The sequence below is a fragment of the Notechis scutatus genome, chromosome Z, assembly GCF_049901735.1.
Source record: "Notechis scutatus isolate UNSWTSFEM ecotype Mainland chromosome Z, rNotScu1.2, whole genome shotgun sequence".
NCBI classification, from domain to species: domain Eukaryota; kingdom Metazoa; phylum Chordata; class Lepidosauria; order Squamata; family Elapidae; genus Notechis; species Notechis scutatus.
The window spans coordinates 125170869-125184242 of record NC_142025.1 but is presented as its reverse complement, the minus strand read 5'-3'; the positions used below and the strand labels follow the sequence as shown (position 1 = coordinate 125184242).

General features: G+C 42.5%; 1 protein-coding gene across 1 annotated transcript in view; it reads right to left on the bottom strand.

The window, feature by feature from the left end:
• LOC113425314 (solute carrier family 12 member 3-like) overlaps positions 1–13374 on the bottom strand; it is a 57786-nt gene that overhangs the window by 15596 nt on the left and 28816 nt on the right. Inside the window, exons 10-16 of the mRNA XM_026687406.2 lie at positions 9415–9499; positions 9166–9326; positions 8949–9056; positions 7015–7138; positions 5564–5665; positions 3595–3750; positions 2092–2191 (exon numbers count right to left, since the gene is read on the bottom strand). Of these exons, the coding sequence (XP_026543191.1) occupies positions 2092–2191; positions 3595–3750; positions 5564–5665; positions 7015–7138; positions 8949–9056; positions 9166–9326; positions 9415–9499 (836 nt within the window). The remainder of the gene's footprint in view (positions 1–2091; positions 2192–3594; positions 3751–5563; positions 5666–7014; positions 7139–8948; positions 9057–9165; positions 9327–9414; positions 9500–13374) is intronic.

Below are 13374 nucleotides of genomic sequence, written 5' to 3'. Positions count from 1 at the left end.
GGCGTAGCTGATGCGGTGCCGGGCATGGCATCAAAAAGGTTGGGGATCACTGCCCTAGAAGATCTGCATGAAGCAACACCAGAGGCGATTGCTTGAAGAGCTGCAGTAGACATCCAGTTATGAAACCACTGCCATACCCCATAGAAGTTTTACTTATAAATATGTGGACAATGTATATCAGTGGTGGGATTCAATTTTTTTTAGTACTGCTTCTTTGGGCTTGGCTAGGTAGGTTTGGCTGTGTGACTGTGTGACCATGCCTTTTTTTTTTTTTTGCAGGCCTAACCCCATTTTTTGGGCCTTCTGGGCCTCAGGGAAGTCTCCTGGGGGGGAGGGCGTTTTTGCTCCCAAAGGCTTTCCTGGGGCCCAGGAAGGAAAAAAACCAGTCTGGAAGGGGCACGCAGCATCCCCCAACTGTCCATTTTGGGGCCTTCTGAGCCTCAGGGAAGCTTCCTGGGGGGCATTTTTGCTCCCAAGAAGGTTTTCTGGGGCCCAGGAAGACAAAAAATGGAGTGAGGAGCCGGGGGGGCTGTGCTCCCCTCCCTCCATTTTTTGCCTTCCTGGTCCTCAGGGAAGCTTCCTTGACAAAGCAGTAAGCAAGGGGAATCCTGGCACAGCTAATCATAGGAACAGCTGATTGTCGGGAGGGGAAAAAAAGAAATACCTTAAGGAGTGACTGGGCAGGGAAGAACGCAGTCAGTGATGTTGGGATGCATGTGATGTTGCACATGCGCGATAAGGACTGAGTAGGCGTGGAGAGGAGGGACAACTGAGTCAGGGGTGTGGTCAGCCAGAAGTTACTACCAGTTCAGCAACCCACGCCAAATCCTTGCTACTGGTTCGTGTGAACCGGTGCGAACCGGCTGAATACCACCACTGGTGTATATATGTTTACTTTTCTTCCATTGTGTTTTCATCATATGCCGAGTGATAATAAATAAGCACCAGATGAACTGGGAAGTAGGGATAGACAAGCTCCCTTTAACTCAGTTCAGCTGCAGATGTGCTACATGTCATAGGTACAGGCACTTTAGGGCACTGTCCCTGGGAATATAATTCAATTAGGCAGTTAACATAGAGGGAGCAACTGGCATAACTAGGACATTCCTCAAAACAGTATAGAGGTAGTCCTCGACTTATGGCTACAATTGGTTCACCCCACAGAGGGAGTAAAGGTGTCAGGGTTCCGACCGATGCCCACGTACTTTGAATTGTGGTTGTTCCAAAGGTGCTTTTTTTCAAGAGGCAACTGGACTTTCTGGTTTTTCTTTGAAGATGTTGCGCTTCTTGTTAGGGATAACATTGTTTACCCTAACTGGTTTGGGTAAAAATAATAAATAAGGTATCATGGTTTGTTAGTTAAAGTGTGTGTAACTTTAACAGCAAGAATGTAATTAAGGGTGTGGTTGTAAAAGCACTATATAAGCGAGGCAATTGCAGCTCTCTCTCTCTGGCTTACTGATCCCTAATTACTGGATGGATTGATGACTGCGTTCTTGCTGAAACAGGAAGAGAAAAGGGAGTGTTGATTTTTCTCAACGGAGAGAAGATAAGATTGGACTGATTTATTGTAAGTGTACTGACATTGGCTATTCAACACGGACTTTGCAAATAGAGTATCCCCGACAAGACTTGACTGAAATTGATATATGACTAATGGACCATTACATTTGACTATGCTATAATTCTTAAATGGAATAAACAATATTTTTGATAGCACAAGCGTATCTGTATTTTACTGCGTGTTAACTAGAAAACTTATCTCATACATTTACCTGTCTTCCTATCTGACTTCGCTGCACGTTCTGTTTAGTTTGTTTTCCTTAACACCCGTTGGGGAATCCAGGCTTAACACTTCTCATCCAAGAAGCTTCTTCAGCTCTGACTGGATGGTGGGGCTGAATTCTTCAGTCAAAGCTGAAGAAGCTTCTTGGATGAGAAGTGACACATCTTCAAAGAAAAACCAGAAAGTGCAGTTGCACTCTTGAAAAAAATCACCTTTGGGACAACCACAGTTCAAAGCACCTTTGCAGCCCTTGTGTGGAGTGAGCCCCAGAGCCAAGGTTATGTCTCTTCCACTTGGCCACTCACCGGAAATTCTTGACATGGTCTTCCACATTGGTCAGGTTCATGGCATTCGAGAGAGCCATGTTGTAGGTCCCAGCTTGTACTGAGGAGCCCCAGTTCACCTCTGTTGAGGAACAAGGAGAGAAAGAAAGTTGGAAAGCGAAAAATGAGATATTCTGTCAGTCATTTCCTACCTTCTATCTCTTTAGTGTTTTCCCCTAAATCAAGTAGAACACAGAAATAGCATCCTTGGCCTGCTAAAAGTTCTTAGAACCTTTTTCTGACAAGAGTTAGCAACTATTTTAAACAGTATATTTATGGATATCTCTCTTTTTGGATACCCCATCTCTGCTACCACTTTGTCACGGGCTCTTTTAACTACAAGTAGACCTAACTATATGACCAGAATTGAGCCACACATTTGTGTTGCCAAGCAAAATGTTTGTTAAATGAATTTTGCCCCATTTTAGGACTTTTCTGGCCATAGTTGTTAAGTGAATCATTGCAGCTGTTAAGTTAGTAACAAGGTTGTTAAAGGAACCTGGCTTCCTCATCGACTTTGCTTGTCAGAAGGTCACAAAAGGGGATCACATGACCCTGGGACACCACAACCATCATAAATGCAAATCAGTTGCCAGATGTCCGAATGTTTATCACGTGATCATGGGGATGCTGCAATGGTCGTTAAGTGTGAAAAACGGCCATAAGTCACTGGTTTCAAATGTTGTAACTTTGAAGGGTCAATACATGAACTGTTGTAAGTCAACAGATTATGAACTGTTGTAAGTCAACTGTCTACCCAAATTGGTGGATTTAAAACACAAAAAAGCAAACAACACAGGTCCCTAGAGAACACACACAAGTACTCACATGCTCAAATACTATTATTCACTATTCACTCTTGTCCAAACGGATTATATTTGGAATGCTATCATTCCACACATCTTGGTACCAGTTTGGGGAGAAATGATGTGTGTCTATTAGAATAACAGAGTTGGAAGGGACCTTGGAGGTCTTCTAGTCCAACCCCCTCCAATCCCTTCTTAAAAACTTCCAGTGTTGGAGCATTTATAACTTCTGGAGGTAAACTACTCCAGTGATTAATTGTTCCAAATGTTAGGAAATTTCTCCTTAGTTTTAAGTTGGTTTTCTCCTTGATGAGTTTCCACCCATTGCTTCTTGTCCTGCCCTCAGGTGCTTTGGATAATAGCTTGACTCCCTCTTCTTTGTGGGAGCCCCTCAAATATTGGAAGACTGCTAGCATGTCTCCCTTAGTCCTTCTTTTCATTAGACTAGACATACCCAATTCCTGCAACTGTTCTTCAAATGTTTTAGCTTCCAGTTCTCTAATCATCTTTGTTGCTCTTCTCTGCACTCTCTCTAGAATCTCAACATCTTTTTTACATCGTGGTGACCAAAATGAATCTATCAAGATTGTGGATGGTGGGCATTGCTGTTCTCCAATTCTGGAGAACATCATGTGGGTGGGTGATGCCTATCTTAGGAACAATTTCAAAGTGTCCTCACCTGGTTTCTTATAGGTAACATAGGCCAAGCTCACAATGATGACCCCAACAACAATGAGGGCTGCCCACCAAGTCAGCAGGAACATGATGACCACAGAGACAATGGATCCAAAAAGCGCAGTCCATTTGCTGAAGTAGCGGAAGGAAGGCCTCCAGCCTAGGCAGGGCAAAAGGGAGATGGGGATGTCATTTATCATCTACAGAACCCTCCCACCAGTTTAATCTGAAGCTTTAGCCATTAAAGCAAAAGATTTAATGTTTTTGATGTTGGCCATGCAAGGCCAGAAACCTAAGAGAGTTTCTGTTATGTGGCCATGTACAATAGAAGTATATATTAATCATGAAATATACTATTATATACAGCATGCATTATCGTGTAACCTACTATTACACACTGTATACATGACTGTATATGTGCAAATACAGTATTATCTTCTTAATATGTAGCACATTACAACACGCAATGTAATACAATATACCTTTTTCAGGTTTCTCCACGACTAGTAACTTGTATATAGTATATGTGTGTGCATGTATGACACTTATATGATGTTCATAACTCGCATTTATGACATTTTAAGCTAGGATTGATTCCATGTCTCAATTTTCATCTCAGAAGCAGATCAAGATTGGGAAAGATCCTTAAATAAAGAAACAATGAATGGGTGAATGAAAGACAGACAGAGAGAGGAAGAGAGGGAGAGATTGACTGAGATTCACTGTCAGGACGAAAACCTAAATTAGAGGGCTTCTCAGCAGAAGGCCAAAACAGTATGTAGGATTCATTCAAAATTGCTAACTTGTATTTCCACACTACCTTCTGAATTCACACAGTCCTGAGACAAAAAATGGTTTTACCTTCCAGGCCCTGGTTCATTTGCCCAATCAATCAGAATAGAGATAGAAGGGATGTTCGAGGGTTTGCAGGAAGAGAGAAAATTGGAATAGAATAGAATAGAATAGAATAGAATAGAATAGAATAGAATAGAATAGAATAGAATAGAATAGAATAGAATAGAATAGAATAGAATAGAATAGAATAGAAAATGGAAATAAAATGGAATGGAACAGAACAGAATAGAATAGAGAATAGGAATAGCATAGCTTAGTATAGTATAAGGAATATAATAGAATGGAATGGAATAGAAGCTTGGAGGTCTTCTAATCCAGCCCCCTGCTGAAGCAGGAGATCCTATATCTATCATTTGACACAAATGGTCCAATCTCTTCTTTAAAACCTCCAGTGATAAAGCATCGTCAATTTCTGACAGCCAGCTATTCCACTGGTTAATTGTCCTCACTGTAAGAAGTTTCTCCTTAATTTCAGTTGCTTCTCTCCTGGATTAATTTCCATCCCTTGTTTCTTGTCTAGTGCTTTGAAAAACAAACTGGCCCCCTCTCCTTTGTGGCAGCCCCTCAAATACCGGAATACAGGTAGTCCTCAATCTATGACCACAATTGAGCCCAAACTTTATGTCGCCAAGTGAGAAATTTGTTAAGTGAGTTTTGATGACTTTTCTTGCCACATTGAATCACTGCAGTGGATCAATGAGTAACAGTGTTGTTAAGTGAACTTGGTTTCCCCATTGCTTTTCATAAGGTCGCAAAAGGGGATCCCATGACCCCAGGACACGGCAACTGCCATAAATGTGAGTCATGTTTTTAGCATCCAAATGTAAATCGCGTGATCATGGGGCTGCAGCAATGGTCACAAGTGTGAAACATGGTCAGAATTCACTTTGTCAGTGCCACTGTAACTTCGAATGGTCACTAAGTGTATGAACTGTTGTATGTCGAAGACTACCTGTACGGCTATCATGTCCCCCTTAGTCCTTCTTTTCTCTAGACTAGCCAAACCCCAAATCCTGCAACCATTCTTTGTATGGTTTTTGTGCCACAGGCCTTTAATCATCTTAGTTGCTCTTCTTGGCACCTTTACCCAAAGTCTCCAAGTAGCCATCCCCTCTTACCTGGAGAATTGGTGATGGTGGCATGGAAACAGCTGAAGTTGATCAGGGCGTAAGAGCAGAGGAAAAAGTTGGAGATGATGGGAGCGATGGTATTCAGTTCAGCTGCAAAAGGAAAGGGCTGGGTTTCAAAAAAATTTCCTACTGGTTCAGAGAGAGCGCTTCACGCAGGGCTCAAAGACCATCCTCTGTATCAACGCTGGTGAGCTGTGCTGTTTTTTAGCTCAGCTGAGGCACAGCAATTCACTCTGCCGTACGAACCAGCTGAGCTAATACACAACAGAATATAGAAGAGGTAAGAGCTGGGTGGGTGGCTGAACCAGTCAAAAATTTTGCTACTGGTCCACCAGAACCGGTCTGAACTGGCTGAATACTACCTCTGGATGTGAGGAATACTGTCAAGCCACTGCACTACTCCGCAAGGATTCTCCTGTGCCAGGCATAGGTAAGTCCTTGAGTTACAGCTTCCATTGAGCTAAGCACTTAGGTGAGCTACAGCTTATTTTACGGTCTTTTTGCTGCAGTTGTTAAGCAAATTGCTTCAATCAGGCTGTTGTTGGGCGAGTCTCACTTCTCCAATTGACTTGTTGGAAGCCGGCAGGGAAAGTTACACATGGTGACCCCAGAACACTGCAACAGTCATATAAATACATGCCGGACGCCAAGTGTCCAAATTTTGATCAGGTGACCATAGGCAAGCTGCAACCATGTGTAAACTGTTCACAACTCACTTTTTACAGTGCTGTTGTAACTTCAAATGGTCATGAAACGAATGGTTGTAAGTCAAGAACTCCCTGTGACTAATCGCATATCCCAGAAATGGGATTTCTTTTTAACAATTTTAACTGACCTCTCAATTCACATCACATGGTAGACCCCAATGAGTTAAGAAAACCCCATTGCCGTGTTCTCCAAATCTGGTGGGCTCAAGCAAGTCAACTGTGGTTTAACCAAATAACAGAGTTGGAAGGGACCTTGGAGGTCTTCTAGTCCAACCCCCTGCTCAGGCAGGAGACCCTATGCTATTCCAGACAAATCGTTGTCTAATCTCTTCTTAAAAACCTCTAGTGATGGAGCACCCATGACTTCTGAAGGCAAGTCATTCCACTGATTAATCATTCAGGAAATTCTCTCCTTAGTTCTAGTTGGTTCTCTCCTTGATTGGTTTCCATCCATTGCCTCTTGTCCTGGCTTCAGGTGCTTTGGAAAACACGCTGATCCCCACTTAAAGGAAACCATGTTGAAAATAAGGCTTCCCTACAACCCCCAGATCTAGAAAGCACACAATCCACTTAACGGGATGTGTGAATTTGTTCATTACAAGTGGCTCCTCAATCCACAGATTCATCTTCAACTTCAAAGCATTTCCAACCTATTCATCTCACTTCCAGCCCTTGGCTTTTTCATTCACATTTTGGAAGAGAGAAATTAAGATGACCAACGTATAAGCTTACCTATGAGGATGAATGCAATGGCCAGGATAAAGGTAAGGGCATAAGCCCTCAGTGGCTCCTTATTCTTTCCATAACCCTTGGCGAAAAAGCCGATCAGAGGGTAGAGGTTGTCTTGACAGAGGCACTAGAAGGAAGAAGGACAAAACCTTGGAAGCAGGAGTCTCAGAACTCATTAGGGACAATCAAGGAAGGTGCCACAGGAATAATAATTTATTTATTTATTTATTTGATTTGTCAATCACTTACAAGATAATGGGTATAAGCATAAACATAGTTATGAATACATGAAATGGATACATATAAGAAAAACAAAAAGAAACAATAGGACAGGGATGGTAGGCACGTTGGTGTGCTTATGCATGGCCCCTAAGGCTTCTTGCCATAACCAGATGTTGGGCAGGTTGGAGCAAGCCAAAAAGATTTGATTTGGTATTAGTCCTATCTCAATCCATATGAACACAGGGCCTAATTTACCATTCCCACCTGCGATAACATCTCTACCTTCTAACTATGGAGATTCTCAATCACAACCAAGTAGGTCATGGTTGTCCAAATATAGTTTTCAAAAGGCAACTGGACTTTCTTGGGGTTTTTTCCTTTAAAACGTTTCGCTTCTCAACCCAGAAGCTTTATATTCAGTCTGACAATGGTGGGGAATAAAAAGATTTATATTCTTTATGACCAGATGACTGCAAAGAATATAATACTTCCATTCCCACCATTCATTCAGAACTGAAGAAGCTTCTTGGATGAGGAGCAAAATGTTTTCAAGAAAAAAAACACACAAGAAAGTTCAGTTGTAAAAAGCACTTTTGGAACATCTCTATCTACTTTTCTCTGATAAAACAGCTCCAAAGTGAAGCAACTTACAAGGCCGTTACAGCTTTTAATTCTAAACCGTCCCTACTCCCCCTCACCTACGAGCTTTAAAACTGAATAACAATATTCAAACTCAGCACATTCAGAAAGAAATCCCCCCACTTGTCAAAGTTCAGCCTGACCAGTGAGAAAGAACTTGTTCTTTTCTAAAGTTAAAGGCTAACTCATGAAATTGACCTGGTGTTAAATTTGGGGAGAGGTAAAACCAAACTCTATCACAACAAAAGGAGCTTATGGAGTTTACTGCCAAGGGACTTACGGAAAGTCATTTTCATGAAGAACTTTCTTCAACCCTAAGCTTCTCCAGATGGGTTGGAATAACCAGAATTCACAGCTGACATCAATTTGAAGGATATTCTTGGGGAGATCCCAACATCGTATCCCTATTTCATAGAATCATTGAGCTGGAATGGATCCGGGATCCCTTCTAGTCCAGCCCCCTGCTCAAAGTGAGGAGTCTTGTCCCATTTCAGTCAAATGGTTGTCCAGTCTATTTCTGAAAACATCCAGCAATGACCCAAAGGTGCTTTTTCAAGAGGCAACTGGACTTTCTGGATTTCCTTTGAAGACGTTTTGCTTCTCATCCAAGAAGCTTCTTCTGAAGAGCTAAAGAAGCTTCTTGGATGAGAAGCAAAACTTCTTTAAAAAAAAAGCAAACCAGAAAGTCCAGTTGCCTATTGAGATAGCACCTTTGAGACAGTCATGACCTGGATGACTGAGAATCTCTATAGACCTCCAATAATGAGCATCTACTACTCCGGGAGGCAAGCTAATTCATTGATTGCATCACACTCATGTCACAAGAACTGAGATGCTTCTAGGTTGAAAGGATTAACTGGTGGCATCACCATTGCCAAGTTGGGAGCTCCATTCATGTCCCTGGCAGGAGCTGGAGAGAAGGATGAAAGCTCACCCCACCCCAATGCAGCACTCAGGTCTCGAACACGGGCTTGCTACTTCCAACCCAGTGTCCTAACCATGCAAGCCACTGTGCTTCCTTATTCTCTTAATTAATTGATACTGTTTCCGGCCCCATAATTTGTCCCCAATCTTACCTGGAAGACCTTGGGGGCTGACACAAGGCAAGCCAAAGCAGAGGAGAGTGTAGCAGCGAAGATTCCCGCAGTGATCAGAGGACTGAATGCCGACACCATGCTCATTGTCTGGAAAAGAAGGGGGGGGACCATTTTGAAGAGAGAAAAGTCCAAGTCACACACCCCAAATCTCTCTTCTACTTCCAAAAAGTAGAGGGGGTGAGTCCAGTAGCCATACCTGGTAATCATTGGCAAGCCCATATTCACAGGTCTGTGTCACACTACATTCGGTGAAGTTCCAGCCATACCCGCAGCCCAGGCCAACACAGTCTCCGCCAGTGAAATTGGAAACCAAAGTGTCATTTAGACTTCCAGAGGCATCACGGATAACACAAGCTCCTGTAGATGATAAAGAAAAAGGTCTCACAGGATGGGACCCCGGCATGGCTGTCAGGAGCCTGTAGTCCCAAAATGGAATCTTAGTTACCTATGGTGGCAGCAATGGCCAAATAGCTAATGGTGGTCAGGAAGATAGCCATTAGTGTCCCTTGGGGAATGGCCACTGCTGGGTCCTGCAAAAGAAAGACTGTGGTGAGCAAAAATGGGTAAGAAGCTGGAGAAGAGATACAGGAGAAAGCAGGGGTGCATTCAGCTAAAACCATGAATAATATGGTTCTTCACTTCCTAGAACTGCCTCCACCTAACTTTATCTGAGGAGAAGCAAGACTTCCATTTCTGAACTCTCTTTGTAGCACCATCTTGAATGAAACCACCAGAAGTTCTTTCTCAGTTCAGCTGGGATGAAGAACAGTGTTAGAAATTCTGTTTATACGTAGCACCAAAGAGCAGAGTACAGCCACCCATGTGTTTTACTGCTCAACTTTTTAACTGTGGTGCTATATATAAACATAATTTCTAACAGGTTATGGGCCCAAAGATCCAAGGGTGGTGCAGCAGCATAAACAACCCAGTCATAACCAGCTACAGTGTCAGCAAATAAGTGCAAGATACAGCAACAGAAAGAAGACTGCAACAGAATAAAAGAAAATGGCCAGTAACATAGTGGCAACAAAGATTTCATTTGCAAATCTGACAAACCAGAACTATCAGTTTTGGAAATTCAAGATGAAGATGATGCAAATAAGAGAAGGTACACGGTGGTTTGCTCTGTGGTACTATATATAAATAAATTTCTAACAACCCCTGTGGTTTTTTCCTCCTGCAGCGGCCCCACCTAATGACATTTGAGGGAGGAGAAGCCATCATAAATAGAAGCCAATTAGCTGTTCCCTTTATGGGACCATCCACTGCTCCAACACAGAGGATCCAATCTTCAGTTCAACTGGGACCAGAGACAATATGGTTCTTCTGTTCCTAGAATTGCCTCTATCTGCTATATCTAATCTAATCTATATCACCAGTACTGAATGTACTTTTTGGGTAAGTGCCAGGGAACAGAAGATATGCATGGCACTGCCCCAACCTACAAAGGAATTATTGTTGCAACAGTTGCTGCAATGTTACTGCAACAAGTCATATATGCTGAAATTCATTGGCATAGCTCTCTTGCTTTCCCTGACATGTATATTAAACCCAACGGTGTCCTATATGGTTTGTTGTATAATTAGAGATTAGTATGGTTACTATGGACATTACTCAGCTAGGTATGGTGTCTCTACTTGCTTGTTCTTTCCCAGCCTATTAGGCTCTTTCCCCCATTTCCTATTAGCCTCAAAGCCCTGATACCCAGATGTGCCCATTCTATGCTTATCTGATCCAAGTAAACTAATTGACAGGCAACAGGAATTATTTTGCAAGGTAAAAACTATTCAAATAACTGCTGTAGTCCCCTTCTGTGAACCACAGCAGAACATAACCCATAAATATGTTACTCTGTGTGGAAGATGTAAGTCCTTGATGCTTTCTGAGCTTGGTTATTTGCCTGCAGACATTTCATTGCCCAACTAGGTAATATCATCTGTACTAATAGCATATCACTGTATTATTCTTATCTAGTTGGGTAATGAAATATCTGCAGGCCAACGACTCAAGTTCAGAGAACAACATTAAGGACTCCAAGTTCCACCCTGAACTACAGATGTTCTCTTCTGTAAGATATACTTTGACTTAGTTCCATTCCAAATCTTACTTTGTGGACTGATTTTATTGCAAAACCAGGGTGCTTCCTGAAAAGTTGGAATATAGCTGCACAAACCCCAGGTACAATGGTGAAATATCTTCCTTTTTTTTTTCTTTCCTTGCGTTTTTTTTCCTTGCATGCTTCCCTCTTCTGAAGTGATCCAGGTAAACAATAAAGAAAAGGGCCTTCTCTGCATTGTCCTCCAATTTGGCAGTTCCTTCCCAAAGGAGGGCCAGTTGCCGTTGATCTTCTTCTCTAAGAAGATCTTGCGGCAAGATTCTTGGTCCTGATCTTGGCCTTGACTTGGAAGATCTTGAGTCAAAGATCTTGGCCTTGATTTTCTTTTCTGAGCTTCTAACACAAGGGTCTTCAAACTTGGCAAGTTTTACTACCAGTTCTGTGGGCGTGGTTAGGTGGGCATGGCCATGTGACTGGGTGGTCGTGGCTTTTTATTTTTGCAAAATAAAAAATAAAATAAAAATTTGGGGCCCAGAATTCCTGAGCTAACATGACTGGAGGAGGAATTCTGGGAGTTGAAGTCCACAAGTCTTAAAGCTGTGAAGTTTGAAGACCTCTGTTCTAACAGATGGTGGTTTGGGGTTGTCTAAAATGGTGTTTTTCATACTTGGCAACCGTGTGAAAGATGTGTAGACTTCACCTCTCATGCTGGCTATGGAATTCTGGGAGGTGAAGTCCACACATTTTTAAGGTTACCGAGTTTGGAAAAAAAAACTAGTCTGAATTATCTTTCTGAAGAAAAGGGGTAATCTTTTAAGCCTGAACTCTCTGATTGTGAGGAGATTTAGTGGGATTCCTCTGTCTTCTATGGAATGTGGCTTGGCCAGATCTTGCTCACAGATGTCTAAAGAGTAACCTGAATGGAAAATTATTCTCTCTTTCATCCAACTATGAGATCACCCTTCCTTAATCAATATCATATAGGTATGTTGGGTCTGAAGTTCCCAGAAGTCAGTTTTAAAGGCACCAGGATGCAGAAGGTTGCTTTAAGGAAGGGTCTGTATGTGTGTGTCTTAACTCATTGCAGAGGAACCTGAAAAAAGGGGAACATACAAGTACACAGGATATCCTGTTTGTTTCCCTAATAAGTCATGAGCTTTGGTTGAAATTATATTGCTGTAAACTCTCATTCCTCATCCTGTATTAATGGAGAAATGCAAATGTCTGCCTTTAACTCAGTATTGACTCTTGGTGATACATGGACAAGTCCATGCAGTCTTCTTGGCAACAGTTTTTTGGGAAGTGGTCCTAGGGCTGAGAGAAAGGGACTGACTGATTTAAAGTCACACACCTGGCTTCGTCCCTAAGACAGGTCTAGAACTAGTCTCCCAGCTTCTATCCTGCATCCCAGGCTTGCTTACGAAAAAGTTCTGCTGGTAGGAAAAGATAAAGAAAATACCATTGATTTTCCAGCTGTTCCCACAAAAAGCAGAAATCTTCAAGATTTCCCCCTCCTGACTGTATCTACAGCATCCAAAAGTCATCTTGGGTCATTCTTAAGTGCCCCCATTCAAATATGGGGGGCAAGGCTGCCAAAGAACCAGCTCTGTCAGCAAACACAGAAAATCGTGGGCAAGAGAAAATATTCTGCCTACCCAGCAGCAGTCATCTTGGGGAGGAGTTCCCCCATCCGGAGGTGGTATTCAGCAGGTTCTGACCAGTTCTGGAGAACCAGTAGCGGAAATTTTGAGTAGTCCAGAGAACCGGCAAATACCACCTCTGACTGGCCCTGCCCCCATCCATTCTCTGCCTCCCAAGTCCTAGCTGATTGGCTGGGTCTTCTTTTGTCACCCTGCACAGGAGAGCTGGAAAGTAGGTTAGTGGAGTAGCGAGAGAATGGGGATTTTGCAGTATTCTTCCCCTGCCACGCCCCCAAGCCACACCATGCCCACCAAACGATGCCCACAGAACCAGTAGTAAAAAATATTGAATCCCACCACTGCCCCAATCCTACATCTTAAACCAAGGTAGCTCAGTAATATTTTATTTTAAAAAAAACGTTTTGTCCCCAAAACATTTTTAATCATCTCCTTTTCTGGAAGTGCAAGAAGAATTTCTAGGAGATTTTTGACAGTTGAAGCCAAAATTTCATCCTTTTGTTACAAATCTGTAGAGATTCTCAGTCACCTAGGCCATGGTTGTCCCAATGGTGCTTTTTTAGGAGGCAACTGGACTTTCTTTCTTGTTTTTCCTTTTGAAGACATTTCACTTTTCATCCAAGGAGCTTCTTCAGCTCCATTCCATTCCCCACTATCCTGTCAGAGCTGAAGAAGCTTCTTGGATGAGAAG